Genomic DNA, 22,823 nt, shown 5'->3' with positions numbered 1-22,823 from the left:
ACACATAATCAATATCCTTGTGTCTTCTGCTTTGGGCACCTATTTCTTGCATGCTGTGGATGCAGGAAAAGCAGGGGAAAAGATCACGGCTGAGTTTATTTTTGGTCACATCAAAACAGCCATAGAGGAGGTTGGCAAGGAGAATGTTGTGCAGGTGGTGACAGATAATGCAGCTAATTGCAAGGCAATGGGATTTATGGTGGAGCAACAGTTTCCTGGCATAGTGTGGACTCCATGTGTTGCACATTGTTTGGATTTGCTCATGGAGGATATTGACAAACTTTCATGGGTGCAGCCCATCGTTGCAGATGTAGTCAAGGTCACCACATTCTTTCGCAAGAAACATCAGGCTCTTGCTATCTTCCGCAGCCATAGCACTTTGGATATGGTTCGACCTTCAAAAACCAGGTTTGCCTACATTTACTTGGTTTTACAGAGGCTCTACAAACTTAGAGATCCACTACTACAGACAGTGGTGGATCCAAAATGGCGAGGCATGTCAAGATCGCAGGATGAATCTACAAAATACTTGCAGAGGCGGATCCTTGATGAGAGCTTTTGGCAGGAAGTGCACGCTCTTTCAGTAGCACTCAAGCCAGTCTACGTCCTCCTTCGATTGACGGATATGGAGGGATTGACCTTGGGACTAGTCTATCATCTGTTTATGCAGATGAAAGACCACGTTTCCAAATGCGATCTGTTGACTATTGATCGGTAAGGGTTCCTCATGTTCTAATGGTTGTCTGTTTTAATCATCAAGTCTAAGTTCTAACTTGTATTGACAAATTGTTTTGATATTTCAGCCGATCAGATTTATTGGGATGTGTTGAGAGCCGTTGGACTTTCATGAGCCGTCCCATACATGCGATGGCTGCCATACTTCATCCTCTCTACGGGTCACCAGAGCTATGGAGTGATACCTTGCTGAGCACAAAACAATCAGAGTATGTTGGGCTCATGTTTTCAGAGGATGATCAGCTTGGGATAAACAAGGATTTCACCAACTACATGAATGGCATTGGCGCTTCTTTCACGAGAGCAGTTTCTTTGAGGAAGGAAGCCACAAAGTATCCTTTGACGTGGTGGCACTCGCATGGGAGAGTTGGTCTTCCCAACCTCTCACGCATTGCTCTTCGTATCCTTTCTCAGGTTATAAAACTGCCATCCATGATTCCATTGTATATACCATTTTAAACTTTTAACTTCATCTTTATATTACTTGACACTTGTCACTCTCTTGTTGATGATTGCGCTCTTGCTTGAGCACTGAGCAGGATTGCTCGGCTGGAGCATGTGAGCGCAATTGAAGTGCTTACTCTCTCATACACACGAAGATTCGAAATCGCCTTAGCACTTCTCAGTTGGAGAAGTTGGTGTATTGCAGAGCCAACATGAGGCTCGTGCGGAGTTACCATTCTTTGGGGCAACCCAAACAGGTAATTATCTTGATGTTGGCCACTGTAAACTCAACCTGCAAGCATATGCCATAAATAAGTCATTTTAACTTTATTTTACTCTTCAACAGGTCGATGCGACAGAGCTGAAAATGGTAGACGATCCTAGACCAGAGGAGGTGGACCAACATATTAGAGACGAGCAGGAGCAGATTCGTAGAGAGCTGCATAGAGAGCTCGAGAGCGTGGATCGTCGTGTGACTAGATCACGTGCACGAGCTCTTAGCCTTCCTCTACGCACAGTGGGAGGAGATCCAGACACTGTGAGACGAGAGAGTATTCGCAGGGGGAAGCTTCCTATTCGCTCCATTCGCAGGCGAGCAAATGGAGCTGTCCGGCTCATCCATGCAGAGATTGCTGATATGCCTGAGGAGGCTTGTGGTGCAGAGGTGCTTGTACCAGAGTTGACATATGCTGAGCCTGACCTTGAGTTTGATGAGGAGGGCAATGTCCTTGATGATGGGGGCTTGCTCTCTACCGACGATTCATCTTCCGCATCTGACACAGACTTTTGAGGCTGCACGTCTACGGTCTTAGTGCACACTGGTGACAGCATGCTTTGGAGGACAGGCTGTAGCAGACTTTTATTGTTATTATGGCATTGTAGTATTTCACAGTACTTTGTTTTGGATCTTGATTCAGTTTGTATGGTATATGCCGACTTCTGGCTGATGCCATGGACATGATGTTTGTAGTTGTTAAAACCGGCCTGTACAACGTAGAGGGCGGTACTATTTCAATTACCTGTTAACTTTACACAGAGCACTGAGAAGGGAAGAGAACACAGTTGCGTCCAGTGACTAGAATGTCACTGCGCCCACGAGACCGACACCCTGTAGGCCCCAAAGACTGGCGTCCCTTTCGGTATTTCTTTATTCAAATTAAGGTAGACGATCTAACCACTTCGCACAAGCTTTCACAAAGCTGTCCAAACCTGGCGAGGGCTGAAAACGCAGGTTTTCGACCTGATTTTGGCAGCATAACGGCGCAAAAACCCTGTAGGTCAAAAGCACCTGTCTAAGCGGGATTCCCTTGCTATCTGGAAGCTTTTTGGTGAGCTGTCACAGAAATTCAGCGGGCTGTAATTCCTTGTTTTTCACTACCGGGTGCCCAAAAGCTTGTACACGCATCCCAAGGCTCTCACGAGGCTCCCCCGGGGTTCCCTTGCAATTTAGGTACGAAACCCTAAACCTGCAGAAAAACACAACAGGCTGTAATTCGCTGTTTCGGATCGTTTTTAGCGGAGCGAACACGCCTATGCGTGTCCCAAGGGCTCCCGCACACAATGGGACAGTTTCCCTATGAATTGGACGATTTTTCACGCGAGAAAACTCTCCGAACTTGCAATCTTTCGCGATGGAACTGTGCGTACCTGTGGGGGATTAGCAATTAGCTAATCCGGTTCCAAGGCTCTTGCCCTGGCAAACGCGCATAAACCGCCAGAACTTTACATGTTCATTTGAGTTGCCCAACTAGTGGGGCATTACCATATGTGCCAAAGGGGAGAGAGAGATGCACGACAGCAAATCATCGCGCTACATGAGACAGAGGAGAAGGCAAGCTTTCCATTAAAGCTGTAGACCTGCACCCACTACTCACACACACACACTGTAGCACACTTATGAGTCAAATCAGCCTCCTCTCTCAAATTGGGCGCCCCCTCTTGCTGATGGAAGTGGAAAACTTCACCAAGAGCCGCCATGTGTCCAGTTTGCCCCTTTTGAGTTAATTCTCTAGTTCCCACTCACTTATAAAGTTATAAGTTACTTTTCGAGTGGCCCAGACTTCATTTGGCGCGCACAAGCTTCCATACTCATTAGAATTCAGTGCTAACTGGCCTGACCAATGCCAGACTGACCGACCCAAACTCCCGCTGTGAGAAACCTATTCGGCCGCAGCCGTTTCACACTCGCCATGCAATGTCCACTTACACCTTTTCAAGGGTTCCGGTGAAAACAAGTAAAAATAAAAATAAATAAAAATACCTAGTACTTATTTATGGAAGTGAACAGGAAAAATACACCTCCTGGTGACACACCCCACCCTTGAAATACTGCAAGCGACCTCGCTTGCATGCCAATAATACATGCGGTATCTCCTGATATCACATATATTCTATGATGGGAATCCAAGATATACATGCTTCCGGAAATGTAGCGTTGGACGATTAAACAATCCCACCAACCTGGCTACAACGCATATATCAAGCATAGAAGTCTTCTAGTGTACTCTCAAGCACAAACTTCTCTAGCTAAATTCTGTATGGAAAGAGTAGATACAATTGCTTAACTACCCTCTTGAGCATCATGAACCATGCTCTTGCCTTGCTCCAGAAAAGGCTACATCAAGTCACTGTGGGTTCCATCTGAAAGGCTTCAAGATACAATTGCAATAGCTGAGGTGAATCAACCAATTCAGACTCTTCCATCCATTTGGCATCCAACGATGGATAGTTCTTGAACTTTACCTCTTACAACTTTTCCTCTAACCTTTCTTTCTTTATGTGCCAATATCTGTTCAGGAACAAGGATTTCATCCATTTCTTCCACTTCGGGTTGTTCCTCATCAAGCATATTCTCTGGCACATTACCAACAAAGGGTCCTAGAAGGCTGACATGAAAAGCATTATGTATTTTCCAGCCTTCTGGTAGCTTTAACCTGTAAGCTACATCGCTGATCTTTTTTGAAATCTGAAAAGGACCATAATATCGCATACTGAGCTTAGGAAACAAGCGTTCCTTGCCTTTCCTTTTCCTTAACCTGGCCTTTTCAAAGCGCAAAAGCACCCAATCACCAAGTGAAAATACAAGTTCACGACGGTGACGATCAGCAGCTTTCTTTTGCTTAGCCCGAGTCTTCTCAAGAGCAATCTTTATCTTCCTGTATGTTTCATCCATATCTTGCACTTACTTATCTGCCTCAAAAATCTTGTCCTTAGTCTGCAAAATGGGCGGGACCTTCTTTCCTCCTTCCACTATCTCAAATGGTGCCTTACCTGTTGACGTATGCACAGTGTTATTGTAAGTATAATTAACCAATGGAAGGTGGTGTTCCCAAGTTGCCTTATGCTCTGACACATAACATTTGACCAGGTCGAGGACATTAGAATTTGCCTCTTCTGACTGTCCATCAGTTTGCGGATGAAACGAAGAAGAGAACTTTAGCGTAGTGCCCATGTTCTCAAACAATGCCTTTCAGAAAAGACTCGTCATACGTGGATCCCTATCACTGACAATTGACTGAGGCATTCCGTGATATTTAAAGATACTGCTCATGAATATCTTCACCATGTGTTCTGACTTTATCTTCTTCCTCACAGGAATGAAATGGGCCTGCTTATTGAACCTACAAATAATAGTCCAAATCCCATCATTGCCTGTTTGCGTCCTTGGAAGATCAAAGATAAAGTCCATTGCTATGCTTTCCCATGGCCTATCTGGGATCGGCAATGGTTGCAACAATCCTGATGTTAGCCACTCTTTAGGTCTATCCTTGTAAACAATGACACTCCCTCAAGCCGATCAAGAATGTCATGTATCCTCGGTATGGAGAACCTGTTCTTATTCAAGGCGCGATAGTCAATGCACATGCGCCATGAACCATCCTTCTTCTGCACTAAGAGTACAGGCGAACAAAAAGGGGATGAACTGGGCTGAATCAGCCCCTTCTCTAAAAGCTCGTTGACTTGACTCATAATCTCTTTCTGCTGGGCTGCACTAACCCTGTATGGTGGTCTATTCGGTGGACTAGAACCTGGCACAAGATCTATGGTATGATCCTCAGGTCTCTCAAGAGATAACTCCCCTGGCAAAGAGTCTGAAAAACAATCACTGAAACCACTCAAAAAAGTTGGACCTGTCTTTATCTAAGGTAGACAAATTAGATACCACTTGAGGTACTTCTTTTGCAAAGATCAAGTACGCAGAAAGATGATTCTTTATTACAGATGAAATAGCAGAAGCAGAAACAACTGGAACAAACTCGCCTTTAAGCTTTACATCAAGGACATGAGTCTTTCCTCTATGTACAAGGGTAATCATTTTGTTGTAAGTATCCACCATAGCATGCAACCTGTAACACCATGGGATACCCAGTAACACATCACAGCCCTCAAGCGGCATAATATGAAATTCTTCCGTATCCACATAGCTCTGAATGTGCAGACGAAGCTTTCCCAGAATGGGAGTAACAGGCTCTGAATGTCCTTGGCATGCCAAACCTGCTTCGCCTGTCATACCCATCTCCTCTGCACGAATGCCCAACTTTGATGCCAATTCTGGTGATACGAAATTTGCACGGGCTCCTGGATCAAAGAAAACCAGCATTGTCTGGTCTCTAACTTTGCCCCAAGCTCTGCACAGCTCCGTGGCATCTGTGTTTGGCTGGTCTCCAACCAAATCTGGAACAAGTCCTGCACTTGGCTTTGGCTTCTTCCCTTTATGGTCTGACTTGTCATCCTTATCCTGTGACTTCTTCTGTGGGCATTCATTTGCAAAATGTCCTTCCTGTTCACAAATATAGCATTTCTTGGCCTCCCTAAGAGCTTTCCTTTCTTGAAAAGTTTTGCCAGAAAAATGCCTTTTTTGTGCTTGTCCTCGTCCCGAAGAAGACTTAGACTGCTTCTTGGATGTATCACCTTCTTCAGTGGAAGGCTTCTTTGTGGGAGGCTCAGAAGGCTTTGCTGCAACATTGCCCTTGGGTGAAAATTGTTTGCCCTGGGACCCTTTCTTGTGGCTATTAAATCCATTGGAATCTCCTTTCGACAGATTGCTGGCCACTCTTGCATTCTCTATCAACTGAAACATATTCATGACAGTAGTCTTTGTGCAGTAGTCCCTGATTTTCTTGGGCAATCCGCAACAGTACTTCTCAATCTGTTCTGACAATGGCACAAACCTGTAAGAGGTGACTGGCAATAGTGCGGCCCAAAACCGTTTATTGTACTCTTCTAGATCCGCACACTGTTTAGCATTCAACTCGTGCCATTCCGTCATTACATCCACTTCAAAAGTGTTTGTCAACCATGCAGGCGCAAAAAGCTACTTGAATTGGACCCACGTTGTTGGGGCTTGACCTTGGTTCAACAATGCGGTCCACCATTGAAGCGCATTCCCTTTCAAGACAGTGGCAGCCTTGCGTATCTTTGAAGATTCCGTGAAGGTTCCTCCAGCATAAGTTGCATCGAACTGCTGTATGAAGGTCAAAGCCTTCAATTGGTCCTCAGTTCCTCTGAAAGTTTCAAACTTCACTCCTTGCCTACCTTCCTTGTAATCCTTAAGCTGACTCAAAGGAGCTACATTATCATAAACAGGTGCCTGTAACAGTGGTGCTCCATGATTGTTCATTCGAGCACTCGCATCAAATGTTTTACCTGTCATATCTGCATTTTGTACGTATGGCTGCGAAAAACCAGCCATACCAAATTGTGTTCCAGGCACTCGAAACTGGCCATAGGCACCCTGAAAACCTGGTTGGACACCCATGTTCGCGTACATAGGGTTACCCATGCCTGTTTGCATTGTCCCGAACATATTCCCTGGCATATAACCTGTGGAAGGTCCAGTCATAGCTTGAAACACTGAACCACCTCCAAAATAACAAGGGTAAGTATTAAGTAATGGAAGGGTCTGACGCATAGCGTGTTCATTACTCCCTTGACCATTCACAAACGGTTCTTGTCCAGCTAAAGAAAGTTGCTTTGGATCATTGGACACCTCTAGTTGCTCAACCACATGGGCTTTCCCTCGAGCATCATGAGTCCTCTGCGCATTGGAAATCTCCTTTTCCTCCAACGGCTCAGTCATGCCCTGTGTAGGAGGCTGAAAACCCTGATTCGAAGCTTGTAAGAACTCCTGCATCCTTGGGTTGTTAGCCAACTGCTGAAACATGTCCATGCAACAACACAGTTGAGTTCTAAACAACCTGTCCTCTTCTTGAAGAGTTGAAGGAATTTTCTCTGTGCCATGTGAGGAAGATCCCTCTTCAGGTACTTGGTCTCTCTTCTCTGCCATATCGACAAGCTCTGTGTTTCTTTCACCCACAACAATCCACGCTGCACTTTTCGAAGAAAAAGTGACTATCCCGTCGATGGAACCATAAAACCGGCCTGTACAACGTAGAGGGCGGTACTATTTCAATTACTTGTTAACTTTACACAGAGCACTGAGAAGGGAAGAGAACACAGTTGCGTCCAGTGACTAGAATGTCACTGCGCCCACGAGACCGACACCCTGTAGGCCCCAAAGACTGGCGCCCCTTTCGTTATTTCTTTATTCAAATTAAGGTAGACGATCCGACCACTTCGCACAAGCTTTCACAAAGCTGTCCAAACCTGGCGAGGGCTGAAAATGCAGGTTTTCGAGCTGATTTTGGCAGCATAATGGCGCAAAAACCCCTGTAGGCCAAAAGCACCTGTCTAAGACGGATTCCCTCGTTATCTGGAAGCTTTCTGGTGAGCTGTCAAAGAAATTCAGCAGGCTGTAATTCTTTGTTTTTCACTACCGGGTGCCCAAAAGCCTGTACACGCATCCCAAGGCTCTAACGAGGCTCCCCCGGGGTTCCTTTGCAGTTTAGGTACGAAACCCGAAACCTGCAGAAAAACACAGCAGGCTGTAATTCGCTGTTTCGGATCATTTTTAGCGGAGCGAACACACCTACGCGTGTCCCAAGGGCTCCCGCACACAATGGGACAGTTCCCCTGTGAATTGGACGAGTTTTCACACTAGAAAACTCTCCGAACTCGGAATCTTTCGCGATGGAACTGTGCGTACCTGTGGGGGATTAACAATTAGCTAATCCGGTTCCTGTTCAGAAGGCTCTTGCCTTGGCAAACGCGCATAAACCCCCAGAACTTTACATGTTCATCTGAGTAGCCCAACTAGTGGGGCATTACCATATGTGCCAAAGGGGAGAGAGAGATGCACGAGAGCAAATCATCGTGCTACAGGAGACAGAGGAGAAGGCAAGCTTTCCATTAAAGTTGTAGACCTGCACCCAGTACTCACACACACACACTGTAGCACACTTATGAGTCAAATCAGCCTCCTCTCTCAAATTGGGCGCCCCCTCTTGCTGATGGAAGTGGAAAACTTCACCAGGAGCCACCATGTGTCCAGTTTGCCCCTTTTGAGTTAATTCTCTAGTTCCCACTCACTTATAAAGTTATAAGTTACTTTTCGAGTGGCCCAGACTTCATTTGGCGCGCACAGGCTTCCATACTCATTAGAATTCAGTGCTAACTGGCCTTACCAATCCCAGACTGACCAATCAAGACTCCTGCTGTGAGAAACCTATTCGGCCGCAGCCGTTTCACACTGGCCATGCAATGTCCACTTGCACCTTTTCAAGGGTTCCGGGGAAAACAAGTAAAAATAAAAATAAATAAAAATACCTAGTACTTATTTACGGAAGGCAACAGGAAAAATACACCTCCTGGTGACAGTTGTTATTTGGTTTTATGATTTATGGTCATTGGTTTTCTGATTGAGTATTGAGTCTTGAGTCATTGAGTTTTATGATCAATATGTTCATTTTAAGCATTGCATTGTTAATGAGGCTGAATTTTGAAAGGTCTGTGAACTTAAATTTAGTGTAATTATCTTTTTTTACAAATGGTACGTACCTATCACTTACCTAAAGGTTGGTTCAGTATGGAAGTACGTTCCGTACGTACCTAAACCGTCCCGTACACTACGTACCTTTCCACCTTGATTAAGATAGTGGATGAAAAACCCAAGTACAAGGCAAGATTGGTTGCAAAAGAATATGCACAGAAAGAAGGAATTGATTTTCAAGAAATCTTTTCTCTTGTTATAAAGCTTATAATTTACTTGTCCTTTTTGCTCTCGTTGCGGTGCTTAATTTGGAATTGAATCAAATGGATGTAAAGACAACGTTTTTGCATGGTGACATTGAAGAGAACATATACATGAAACAGCCTGAAGGTTTTGTAGTTCCTACACGCGAGGAACTTGTATGCAAACTGAAAAGGGCTCTGTATGGTTTGAGACAATCATCACGACAGTGGTATAAGAAGTTTGACACTTTTATGCTGTCTTAAGGCTTTAAACGCAGCCATGCAGATCATTGTTTGTATTCGAAAAGGGGTGAAGATGGTAGTCCCATCATACTTGTTCTCTATGTTGATGACATGCTGCTTGCCGGGAAACATAAGACTAGTCTTGATGCTTTGAAACGTAAGCTAAATTCAGCATTTGCTATGAAGGATTTGGGTGATGCAGAGCATATTTTGGGCATGCGTATTAAAAGAGATAGAAAGCTGAAATTGCTGTTTTTATCTTAAGAAAGGTACATTGCAAAAGTACTTGATAGATTTAATATGCTTGATGCTAAGTCTCTTGGGGTACCTTTACCTCCATACACTAAGCTTAGCAAAGCAGATTGGCGAAAGGATGAGGTGGCATTGAAAGCAATGAAGGGAATCCCTTATGCATCAGCTTGTGGATCTCTTATGTATGATATGGTTGCCACTCGTCCCGACATTGCTTATGCAGTGGGAATTGTTAGTCGATACATGTCGAATCCTGGCAAAGAGCATTGGGAAGCTGTCAAATGCATTCTAAGATATTTGAAAGGTACACAATCAAAGTGTATTTGTTATGGCAAAAGTGACTTAAAGTTGCAGGGATATTGTGATCCAGACATGGCAGGTGACATGGATACCAGGAAATCTACCAATGGATATGTATTTGCCATTGCTGGTGGTGCAGTCTCTTGGTGTTCTAGGTTACAGAAAATTGTGGCGTTGAGTACTACTAAGGCTGAATATATTTCAGCCACAGAGGCTTCAAAAGAGGCCATTTGGTTGGGCAGACTTGCAAAAGAACTTGGCATGCTTGCTCATACACCCGCGTTGGGTTGTGATAGCCAGAGTGCTATCTATTTAGCAAAAAATGCCATGTTTCATGCGCGTACCAAACACATAGATGTGCGGTACCACTTCATACGAAAGGTATTGGAGGATGGTCTAGTCACCTTGACTAAGATCCATACACAAGATAACCCTGTAGATGTTCTCACTAAGAGTCTTGCTAAGGCTCAACATGAGCATTGCATACAGCTGGTGGGAGTTGGTCAACTTAAAGGCATCATTTATGCCTTTAAGAGGGAGGTTGTTGGGTTACAGGCCTAAATAACCCCGTTTTGTATATTTTTTATACTTTGTGCAGGTTCAATGTGTGCAGGTTCACATTGAACCTGGACACATTTTTTTAAAGTCACTTATAATAAAAGTGGAAAAACCCAAAAGTCACTTATTGAGTTTTCCCCAAAAACGTGAGCTCTCTCTCTCTCTCTCTCTCTCTCTCTCTCTCTCTCTCCTTGCTTCGATCCCTAGCGCTTTCTCTCTGTTGCACTCCGCCTCCTGCTTCTTGCCCCAATCTTGCACTACATCGCACGCGCACCTACCGGTACCTTCTGCTTCGCGCTTTCACTTAATAAGAAGAGGAATCACATGATTTGGGAACCTAAGTATGACATTTTTGAACGGAGAAGAGATAGACGGAATTCAAGGATGGGGCCCAAGGCATCAAGCTCGACACTTTTTCCGGCCACAAGGATACCCGTTGAGCTCTTTCTTTTATAGACGAGTTTGACACCACCTTTTCCGGAGGCAATATTACAGAAGCCTTGAAGGTAGCTTCCCACTTCAAAGGGAATGCTCAAACATGGTGGTCTACGCGTTTACTGCATAAGAAAGCACCAGGTAACTGGGTGAAGTTCAAGAAGTTGTTTTCGTCTATTTGGCTCACTCCCTAGTTTGAAGACACTATCTCTACTTGCAACCAGAGATATTGCGATACATTTTTGCAAGTGGCGTCTTTCAAGAAAGTTTTTAAAAGAGCAAATGGAATGATATTGCTGCGGTCTACCTAAAGAGATCCAGAGATACTGTCTCAAGTATAGATCTTCAAGCATTCAACGACTTATCGAACATGCTATGGATAGTTTCTCGTTGAGAACGGGGTCATTGACTTATGCTACAAATGAGCCAATGATTAAAAGTGCCGAGAAAGTGGTATCAAAGGATTAAAAGAAATCTAAAAAAATGCAGAAGAAGAAATACTCCACCTTGTAGATGTCTGTTGAGCAAAAGGCAGAGTATTCCAAGCAAGGCAAGTGCTCTGTGCATGGAGAGACCGGGCACATCTTCGGAAAGCGTTGTAAAAAGGAGGAGAAGAATAAAGACAAACCAAAATCATCGAAAGCGGCAGAGGAGTGGGCAAAGAAAGGGAAAACCAAGTCATGACCTTATTCGAGATTCAATGGGGACGCTTGAGAGTCACTCTGATCCCGACAAGGAGCTCTGCAGGACGTGAGGCAAGGTACATGACCAAGAAGCGCTCATTTTCTTTGATAGTGGAGCCAACGTCAATTTAATCTCAATTGAGATGGGGGTTCATCTAGGAATTAAGCTTGAAGACATGGAGCCAGAAATGGATGCAGTGTTGGCAGCACAAGGGCATGAAGTCGTCGTAACGCCCATCATTGGTAAGCTGAGATTACATTGTCAAGGTTACTTAGGGCACAAGGACTTTAACATAATGCCTCTGGAAAGGTGTGATGTTCTGTTAGGGATGCCGTGGCATGCCTAGAACAGGGTAGTCGTGGAAGTAAAATTCAATTGAAGAATAGCAAGGGTCAGAAAGTGGTGATAGATGTAAAACTAAAAGGCGAATCGGTAATCCTTGTATCGGCTACAACCATTTCTAATTTAATGAAATCAACCCTTTTTGTTTACTCAGTCTTTTTCAATAATGTGGATGATAGGTATGGATTCCAATTTGTTTGAGTTAGATTCTTAGCGGCAAAGTTTTCTGCAAGCCCAAGCGGACTATTTTTCAGAGGTTTTACCTAGCAAGTTACCACCCGAAAGGCCGGAGGATGACACCATTGACGTGATTCCTCGTAGTACTCCATCGAATAGACCTCCTTACAAAGTGAGTGGTGCTTAACAGGAAGAGATCATGAGTCAAGTATAGGACCTTCTAGATAAATGATTGATCTATCAGTACATCACCTCTTTGTTCTTCGATATAGATTGTTCATAAGAAAAATGGATCTTGGAGGATGTGCATCGATTACAGGGCTCTCAATAAGATTAGCATCTAGAACAAGTTTTTAACACTGAGAATCAATGATATACTTGATAGATTACAGGGTTCTACTTGCTTTAGCAAAATCAATCTTAAAAGTGGCTATCATCAAATCAAGATCACTCTCGAAAATGTATACAAGACAAGGGTGAGATGATCCTTTGGATTGTATGAGTATTTGCTGATGCCTTTCTGACTCACGAATGGTTTTTATCTTTCCAAGACTCAGAGTGGGCATGTGGCATATGGACTATAGTGGATAGACTCAAGTAGGCTCATTTTGTACTATTGAAGAAGACAATGGAGGCCAATTATTTGGCAAAGCTTTTTGTCTCATACATCTATTGGTTACATGGGATGCATACATCTATTGTTTCGAAGAGAGATCCCTGGTTCAACAGTTTGTTTTGGAGAGCAATGTGTGAGAGTGTGGGTACCGCACTCAAATTCTTGTTGTCAATTCATTAACGTCTGATGGACAATCAAAGATAACCAATTTAGTTGTTTTGGACTTGTGAAAGTGTTATATCTTTGAATGTAAGTCTTAGGGGGAGCGGTATTTACCATTGGTGAACTTTGCATACAACAACACCGTTCGCACTTCGACGGGAAGGGCACCATTTGGATTATTGAGGGTGGCAAAAAGGTTCCTTCCCTTTTGTGCAACAAGGACAAGATTTTAGATCACTTTGTTCAGGATCTAGAGATTGCTCGTGCGAAGGCAGTCTCAGAGGCTTTGCAGAAGTCTAAGAACAGCACAAGAAGGCAGCGGACAAGCATCTCAGCAGACAGGCATCGCCGCAATTTATAGTTGAAGAATGGGGATTGGGTGCTTCTTCGGTTTGATAAGACACTCCTCAAGAAAATGAAGGGTAAGGAGATGCTTTTTTCAAAGCTAAGTATGAGATACTATGGTTGACTGTTGGGGGTCGCATGTTGGTCAGTGTGTGGTCACACAATGTAGAGCAACTCCCTGGCCTGGCAGTTGTACTCTGTGCTTATCAATATAAATAGAAGTATTGGAAGGGGCGCTAGACTTTGGGGCCAGTGCACCTAGAAGCGGAACTGTGCCGCCGCTTGTCTCGACTACTTTGAGTTTTGAAGTCTTAAAAGTTTCTATTCTGTTCGTGTGTTGCTATGAGATGATTGTCTTGTCAGTGCCAAGCCGGTTGCACACATGATTGTCATCATCTTTTGTTGAGAGCTTCTTGAAGGTGGGAAACTTGAATGTGGCCTTTGCTAGAATGTTAGTTAGGTCCTCCTTTCTGCAGGCACTGTAGGCTCTAGAGTGGTTGGAACTGCGGAAGAGCCAAGCAACCAGAAAGGGGGTGTCAAGAGAGGAGGTGGACCATGGTATAGTAGCAACTAGGGGACCGAGATGTTGAGGCTTCGGCTGGTAGTGACGAGTGGAGGTGTGAGGGCTTCTACTTGGTACGAAAGGCTTTCGCTTCATGTGATAATACTGCAGTGGACTCTTCAGGGGATTGACATGCTCTTGGTCGTACATGAGCACATTGTAGACCAACCAGCCTAGTAGGCAGTCGACCTGCTTGAACAGACAGTTGACCTGCCAAGACTAGTCGACCTCTTGACCTTGTAGGACTAGACCTCTTGACGTGCTTGGACTAATTGACCAACTTGACCTACTTGGACTAACTGACCTCTCGGCTTTGACCAGTCGATCTTCTCGACCTGCCTGAACTATTCGACCTCTTGACCTAATACTGCTTCACTAGTGGACTAGTCTACCAGTCGACCACACACCGGCTGGGCCTAGCCATGCCACCAACTCGAGCGAGCAAGGCAGAGAGAGACTTCAGCAGTTGAGGTCCCACCAGGTGTGCCAAAAATTAGAGCACCTTATGGTGCTCTGTTTGTGACATGGGTAGCCTCAGAGCAGTATGCTCAGAGTCTCACTCGTGCCACTAGTGTGTATTGCAATGTGATAACTCAAGTTGTGTAAAAGAACAGAACTGACAAAGACTAGGGATAGAGACAACACAAGAGACACAAGAACTGCTCAATCAAGCCTCCATATACTGCAAAGACCCAAGTACAAGACCTCGGCTGGCAGCGGTCCCAACTACAGACCACATACTATGCTACTTAGATAAAGGGGGTGTCGAGTCTAGGTAGTGCAGGACCAACTGCTGTGTGACTCTAGAATTTAACTGAATAACAGACACTGATAAGACACCATGATGATGGTCCACTGATATCTCCTGAATGATATATACACAATGATAATATATCTCTCACCACTGGTGAGTGGATGAGGTAGACCCTGTAGGTTGTGTGGTTGATGGTAGACCAGGTAGGCCTAGGCCACGCTGATGGTCTTGCTATCACTCGTCCCCCTTCCGCCAAAGTGCTCGCCCAAGAGTAGTCACATCAGCATCTTGGTCGGTCCACTTGGTTCAATCGTCTAGGCACAGTGCACTCTCCTCCTGTAACATTAGAAACTGCTAGCACTGCAGCTGTGCTACAGTTAGCACTACCACGTCCTCATACGTACATTCCAGGTCATCGGTCTGTGAGGGTGCCACGTCATCAGGTCGTCACACTTACATTATGATTGTTGCTTTCTTATGTGAGTAAGATGTCAACGAAAGACTCTTGTAAGTTTTGACCATCAACTTGTATAATCAACTGTGCATTTTTGTAGTGCTGAATTCGTAATTTGGTAAAGTCATTGATTGCACAAGCCAACTTGCTTTGCAGGTCCAGATCAGGGACTCACTAAGAGCACCACAAGCAAGGTGTGAAATTCTTATCTCAATAATATTCTGAACTCTTGCTCCATGAAATTCAACATCATGATTTAAGTTTTTAATAAATTTTCGTATTACATTGTCCTATAGAAATGCAGGAATGCTCCTGTATTTCAAGTCTTTGACTAAATTGATAAAAAAAGCTTGTGATTATTCATGCCTCGTGTTTTTTAGATGCGATTCTTATATTCCTACATACGAATTTTTTTAAATTCTGCCAAGTGCGTCATTCAACCTGATTTGGTTATCATGTTTAAGTTTAGTGAAATCAATCAAAATTGGCGTCCCAGTTTTAAACAAGGCAACGTTTTTCATTCTCTGAGTCCAGAGATCAAATTGTAACCTGTTGGACATCTATAATTAAAGAAATACCCCCAGGGGTGCCTACCTTAGGGGCCTGTGCTTTGTTGGAGGGGAACTTTGCCCCTCTTTGTGCAAGTGATCGTGTCTCCACATGAAGGTGTTTTCAGGTTTTGTGATTGCAAGATTGTGTAGTACTCCACCTGTCAAGTTTTGCCAGCTGGCTTCAGTGTACTTGTTGCAAGTGAGGATGAGCTAAGCCACAAGTAAACTCCAAGTTATTTTAGTGTTGCTTCAAACTCGGGCTCTTTTGGAAGGACAATAGAATGCATTCAGATGATATAGAAGTTTGTACAAGAGCTAGGAAGCAGTAGCATCAAAACTTTTGAAGAGCCAAAACTGAAGCCCTGGAAACCAGCTACAGCAAAGTCTAAATCCAAAACCAGAATAACATACAAACTGACTGAAAAAGCAGGGGCTGCTATCCCTGGATTCATGCTCATACTTTTGTTCAAATTGTTTTATCCTCTCACCGATCCTGTGAACGCCCAATGAGCTTGGGAAGGCTTGAACATCATGTGCATCATTGCCAGAGACATGCCATGTGCTTGGCTTTTGCCTAATGTGGTCGTTCTTCCTAAGATTCCCAAGATACATTGTTGCTTATGTTTCGGTACAGGGACGTCCGCAAATTTTCACTGCATCAGAAGTCTCCAAGCACAACAAAGCAAATGATTGCTGGATTATAATTAAAAACAAGGTAATAGTTCAAGTCATTTGTTGTTATATGTGCATTTTAATTCATTCCAAGTTTGGTAAAACAGGTTTCATGAGCAGCTATTCATGCTCACTCCAGAGAGAACGGCCATGTGTTGACTCGTCACCATCAAATTAACATGTGGATTTCCTTTAATTTGTTTATGCAAGAAATGAGATGCGAAATGATGTGAGGCACTTATGGAGTCAAATCTCTTACATCTGAAAATTTGTAGGGATGAGCTTCATCCAGATGTCACATACAGTCTCCGCCGGTGGGATGGGGCTCCGGGCGGGCCTCGAAGATGCGGAAGCATTGGGCTCCAAAACGACTCATCAAGAGCCACCAACGGCTCATAAAGAACATCATCTAAGTCTATCCCTACTGGGTGGCGGTGGTGACCTGGCCACGATGTCCACTAGACCACCCTGCCACGTGTCTCTCTGCCCAAGTGTGAACCGACCAGACCAAAGACCAACTGTAAACTTCTGTCGTGTGAAAGTGAAAGTGACACTGTAGCAGGCTACAGGTTGCCTGCCACAAGACCGCTGCCCGTCCCGGAGAGTGGAACTGAAGCACTGAAATATTGGCGATCTACTGTTGGTGGTCGGATGATGGAGGAGGAGGAGGCTGATAGTAAGGTGGGTAAGGAGATGGAGGCCAAGTGTATGGTGAGGGGTAGTGGCCATGAGGAGGGTACATCGGGTATGGAGTAGCCACCCCATGAGCAGCAGGCTGCGTCATGTGAGACGGTTGAGGGTGAGTAGGTGGAGCGGGTGGAAACCCAGGAAAAGATTGCCCAGGCTGCGAGGGTGGAACAGGATGTTGGAATCCCGGGAAGCCGTAGAAGTACTGAGGAAAGGATGGGGACTGGGAGGGGGAGGCCATAGAGGGACCCTGAAATTGTGATGAGACCGATCATGTTGGTTTAGACTCCATATTGGTAGGATTTTCTTTCTCTGCTGTTTGAGAATCCCTTGAGTGTGCTTTGGAAACGTCCGTTTGTGTCGGTACCTGTGTTGCCATAGCAGGAACTTGCTCAGAAATCGGGGTTGTAGTTGTAGCTGTAGCTGTAGCTGGAATTGCTTGTGAAGTGGCTACAACTCGGTATTTTGCACAAGGACATAGTGTATGTACCACCGGAGAGAGGTCGTGAATTGCTGCGGTCATATCATTTACCTCTTTCAACTGTTTTTGTTGAGTGGACAATATGTTTGAGGTCCACTACCTGTTGAGTTAAGATTCTTATGCGATCTTGAGCTGTAGCAATGAAATTGTCCCTATCCATCGCTCGTTGAGGATGCGTTTGCACTTCCCTTGTCATACCGTCATAGCAAGCGCGATGCATACCGTTGGTACCTTGCAATGAGAGGGTTGCATTGATAATTGTCGAAATGGCTCTTCTGTCTGCCTCTAAAAGTGTGTCGGCCTGAGGCGCAATAGTATCATATATGTCATGCTTGTCAGATGTAGGCGTCCCAGAGCTAGATGCCCCTGCAGTATCCTTCGGTGCCCCAACATTAAGAGTAGTACGTGGTGCTGGCGACACAACTGGAGGTTGTGTTTTAGTGATTGCAACACTACTCACAAGAGGTGGTGTGAAAGTGGAGGTGGCCACAGAAGTAGACATACGCACTGCTGGTGTTGTAAGATTTTGACCTGTGATTCTGAGAAAGGTAGTGTTGCCAACTGCTCAGATGAATCTTTTTGTACCTTTGCCCTCTTGCGCAAGATGCCTTTCCCTTTGGCCATTTTGGAACGTTCTTGCTCTTTTGGATCATCTTGAAGGGTGAGAACTGCTTTTGCATCTGTCTTTTGCTGCATAATCTGTACTACCCAATACATAATAGGCGCTGCATAGCAATTGAACCTTTCCACTTTGCCTTTACGCCGAGTCCGAAAACGCTTTGCCCTGTCCTGTAGCGCTTTAAACAGCAAATTGTGAAATGGGTATGGCAGGCAGTGGTATAGACAAAAGAGAGCATCGCATATTGCTAGAGAACCTGGAGAAGATGGAACCCTTGTTCTTTCAGGTGCTCGTAGTAAAAAATAATACTGTAACACTGAATACAGTTGCTGACTCCTGTGATAGGCTGGATGTGAGTCCAGCAAAAGGTCCTGACAAGCATTTGCAGTTTCTTCTGGTGAGAGATTCGAGAAGGTTTTTGTTGTGGGCAGAGGTGCCAGCACAGTCAGTATTCCCATAGCCTGTCCGATATCCTCCGCAGTAAGCGTAGTATCATTCAGCTTTGGAAAAGTTAGCAAGAGGGAACATAGCTTGACAGTAGAGATATTGGCAGACAAATCTGTCTGAGCAAAATTTTGAAGACCCAAGTGTATCAGTTGCTGCTGAGAGGACACATCCTTGAGTGCTGGATTCGGAGCCTGTAGATGATATATCATTATTAAAGGTACCTTGGACAGTGCACCAGACGGGCGAGGCACTTGGAGAGTGGTGACTCTGTCAGCAGTGACTGACTATGGTGAATCTTCCTCTGAAATCTGCTCTGAACTAGGAGTATAGTCTGATTTACTGTCAGAGCTATCCCCAAATGCAGAAGACTCTTCCTCTGATTGCAGATGCTTTTCCCTATTTCGAGTACGAACCATCTTACTAAACTGTGCGGGGACTTCCAGTGAGAAATTGGAGTAGCAGGGCGCAGGAGCTTTGGAGGCACCTGGCGCTGGAAAGACTGTGAAGACTCTTGGCGCTTCTGATATGAGGAAGTGGAGACTGATTTACTTTTAAGTTCAAGCTAAAGTAGCTTTCCAGTTTTTTTTTAAAAGGTGCTTTTTGGGCCAGGGCGAGGGGCTAGGGCGAGGAACAGGGCAGGGGCAAGGGGCGAGAGGATGGGAAGGGGCTAGGGGCGAGGAAAAAGGGGAGGGCGAGGGGGAAAGAGGCGAGGGCGAGGGCGAGGGAGGGTTTAGGCGAGGGCGAGAGGATGAGGGGGGGCGAGGGCGAGGGGGTGGGAGGGTTTAGGCGAGGGCGAGAGGGTGAGGGGGGGAGAGGGCGAGGGCGAGGGGCGAGGGGATGGGAGAGGGCGAGGGGGTGGGAGGGTTAGGGCGAGGGCGAGAAGGTGAGGGGGGGCGAGGGCGAGGGGGAAAGGGCTAGGGCGAGGGAGAGATGGTGAGGGGGCTAGGGCGAGAGGGTGAGGGAATTGGGCGAGGGGATAGGTAAGGGGGTTTGGGGGAGGGGAAAGCTAGGGTTAGGGGCGATAGGCGAGGAGATGGGAAAGTTAGGGCGAGGGCGAGGTATAACCGGCCCGTACAACGTAGAGGGCGGTACTATTTCAATTACCTGTTAACTTTACACAGAGTATTGAGAAGGGAAGAGAACACAGTTGCGTCCAGTGACTAGAATGTCACTGCGCACACGAGACCGACACCTTGTAGGCCCCAAAGACTGGCGCCCCTTTCGGTATTTCTTTATTCAAATTAAGGTAGACGATCCGACCACTTAGCACAAGCTTTCACAAAGCTGTCCAAACCTGGCGAGGGCTGAAAACGCAGGTTTTCGACCGGATTTCGACAGCATAACGGCGCAAAAACCCCTGTAGGTCAAAAACACCTGTTTAGGACGGATTCCCTCGATATCTGGAAGCTTTCTGGTGAGCTGTCACAGAAATTCAGCGGGCTGTAATTCTCTGTTTTTCACTGCCGGGACCCCAAAAGCCTGTACACGCATCCCAAGGCTCTCACGAGGCTCCCCCGATGTTCCCTTGCAGTTTAGGTGCGAAACCCTAAACCTGCAGAAAAACACAGCAGGCTGTAATTCCCCGTTTCAGATCGTTTTTAGCGGAGCGAACACACCTACGCGTGTCCCAAGGGCTCCCGCACGCAATGGGACAGTTCCCCTGTGAATCGGACGAGTTTTGACGCGAGAAAACTCTCCAAACTCGCAATCTTTGGTGATGGAACTGTGCGTACCTGTGGGGGATTAGCAATTAGCTAATCCGGTTCCTGTTCAGAAGGCTCTTGCCTTGGCAAACGCGCATAAACCCCCAGAACTGTACATAGGTCAAATGAGAAGCCCACTAGTGGGGCATAACATACTGTACGTAGGGGAGAAAGAGAGCAGTATGTAGCGTGCGGGGCATCACTCCCATCACCATACTGTGCATAGAGGGCAAGGTAAGCATTCCATAGCTTCTGTACCTGCTACAATCCACCTGAGGCTGAGAATGGCGCCCCTTTGTTGATATGCAGCTCGTTTTTGCCTCCCAGAGTGGCAGAATCGCTCACAGGCTGACACGTCGCCCAGTTTCCGAGTTTGGGCTTTCCCTGCTAAAAATATCTCAACTGGTGCGTCAGTTGACTTGGCAGCAGAGGAATAAAATGTTCCCCTTGTCATTCCAGAGCTAATGATGCGAACACATTTTCTAGTAAAAAATAGCAGTTACCTAAATTTTAGGAGATGCTTCCATGGCGTCCCTATCGGTCTCCTGACCATCATTGAAGACTACCATTTGACCAACATCTACAATGTGGGTTAATTTACTGGACCCTTTCAACTTATAAAGTTGCAGTGACTTGACAAGTGGCCCAAATTCCAGTTTGGCGCACACGAGCTTCCATACTCATCAGAATTCAGTGCTAACTGGCTCGGGCAGTCCCTGTCTGACCGACCTAAATCCCCGATGTGAGAAACCCATTTGGCTGCAGCTGTTTCACACTGGCAATGCAATGTCCACTTGCACCTTTTCAAGGGTTTTGGGACAAACAAGTAAAAATAAAATAAATATATCTAATACTTATTTACGAAAGGCAACAGGAAAAATACACCTCCTGGTGACACGAGGCTAGGGGAAAGGGGAGGTTTAGGGCGAGGCTAGGGGCTAGGGAGAGGAAGGTAATGGGTAGGGTTAGGGCTAGGGGAGGGGGTTGAGAGGAGAGACAAGCTGAGGGTAGAAAAAAAACATGTAGCTTTAATGCTTCGGAAACTATCCAGAGACCGCAAAGATTTAGCTAGACCAAAAGAATAGAAAGCATTGATAAAACCGAGGTACCAGAAAGAATCAACAATTCCAGATAAAACGCGAAGTCTCATCTTATATAAATACCCCACTCAAAGTATTTATGCATCTCCAAGAACTGAGTTTAACTTGAGAGCAAAAGCTGAGAAAAGGAACTTAGTCAGATTTAGGAGATTAGGTTATGTCCAAGAAAGACAAAGATTGAAGACAGAGAGTGACGGATAGAGTTGATCCAATTCCAGAATCAAACCCATTGAGCCTAACAGAGTCTGCAGAAGGGGAGCTGTCTAATGAGAGATTGTAAGCATAGGGTGTATGAGATAAGATGAAAAGGAACAGCAAGATGCCGATGAGTGATTCCGAAGTTATTTACAGGTTTAGGTTTAGGAATCTGCGAAGCTCAACACTTGAATGTAGCTCGATTAGACCCTTGAGCGGCAGCTTAAGCATGATAGCATTTTATTCGAGATCCATTGACTAAAGGCAACGGAACTCCTTCGAGAGTGGCTAACTGTACAGCGCCGTGGGGTAGAATCTCCATTACCTTATACGGTCCTTGCCATGCTAGGACCAACTTTTTTGCTTTTTTCAGAAACTTGGCCTGATAAAGTAGCACCAGTGCACGCGTTATTTGCGGCTTCCTGAGATGGCGATCATGCCAGGCTTTATGACGAAGCTGCTCTGCTTCTAGAGCCAGTGAAGCCAAACCTCGGCTTTCCTCCAAAAGGAAAAGACGAGAGACAGATGCAGACCCCAAATTTCCATTGGCACGAAGACTTCCCACTCGCGGGGATCCTGAGTTGAATTCGAAAGGTGCTATCGCTTCCAAACCGAAAGCCAATTGAAATGGGGTGTGATTGGTTGTGGCTTTGAAAGAAGTTCGATAAGCCCAAAGTGTACCGTGGATAGCTTGAGCCGAAGTAGAGGAATGAAGATGACATGCTTTCCGCAGGAGTGCTATCAGAACCTTATTAGTGCTCTCTGCCTGCCCGTTTGCTCTAGGGTAATAGGAACAAGATTTTCTGCGAAAAATCTTGTAGTTGGCCAGCAAGGTAGAAATTGTTTCATTCACAAAGTGACTACCCCTGTCTCACTGGTGATTTCCAAGGGACATCCAAACCTGCACAAAATATTTTCGTAGAGAAACTTGGCTACCGTAGTGCCAGTGCAGTCCGTTGTTGCAAGTACCTCTGCCCACTTTGTTGCGTAGTCGGTAGCCACCAAGAGATACTTCCGATTGCCTGGTTGGGCAGAGGGAGTAATTGGGCCTACAAAATCTATGCCCCATCTCTCAAAGGGTTGCCATGCCATAGAGACTTGCAGAGGACGGTTTGACTGTTTGCTTGGTTTAGGGCCACAATGCTGACATACATCACATACCTTTACATAGGCAATTGCATCGCGGAAAATATAGGGCCACCATAAGCCACACTGGAGAATCTTTTGTGCAGTAA

The 22,823-nt window shown here is 45.4% G+C and overlaps 2 protein-coding genes across 2 annotated transcripts in view; both read left to right on the top strand.

Moving 5' to 3' along the window:
• The window catches only part of LOC147466107 (uncharacterized), a 50,653-nt gene extending 31,508 nt beyond the window's left edge, over positions 1-19,145 (top strand). The window contains exons 4-6 of the mRNA XM_086523928.1: positions 15,290-15,327; positions 16,319-16,399; positions 19,053-19,145. Coding sequence (XP_086380054.1) covers positions 15,290-15,327; positions 16,319-16,399; positions 19,053-19,145 — 212 coding nt within the window. The remainder of the gene's footprint in view (positions 1-15,289; positions 15,328-16,318; positions 16,400-19,052) is intronic.
• Positions 809-2,065, top strand: LOC147466108 (uncharacterized). Its single transcript, XM_086513373.1, has 3 exons — positions 809-1,149; positions 1,275-1,436; positions 1,526-2,065. The coding sequence occupies exons 2-3, from the start codon at positions 1,392-1,394 to the stop codon at positions 1,967-1,969; spliced, it is 489 nt and encodes a 162-aa protein (XP_086369499.1). The 5' UTR covers positions 809-1,149; positions 1,275-1,391; the 3' UTR covers positions 1,970-2,065.
• Positions 19,146-22,823: the final 3,678 nt, after the last annotated feature.

The sequence above is a fragment of the Adiantum capillus-veneris genome, chromosome 1 (assembly GCF_014529385.1).
Source record: "Adiantum capillus-veneris isolate H3 chromosome 1, ASM1452938v2, whole genome shotgun sequence".
Taxonomy (NCBI): Eukaryota; Viridiplantae; Streptophyta; class Polypodiopsida; order Polypodiales; family Pteridaceae; genus Adiantum; species Adiantum capillus-veneris.
This window is presented reverse-complemented; position numbering and strand designations above follow the sequence as displayed.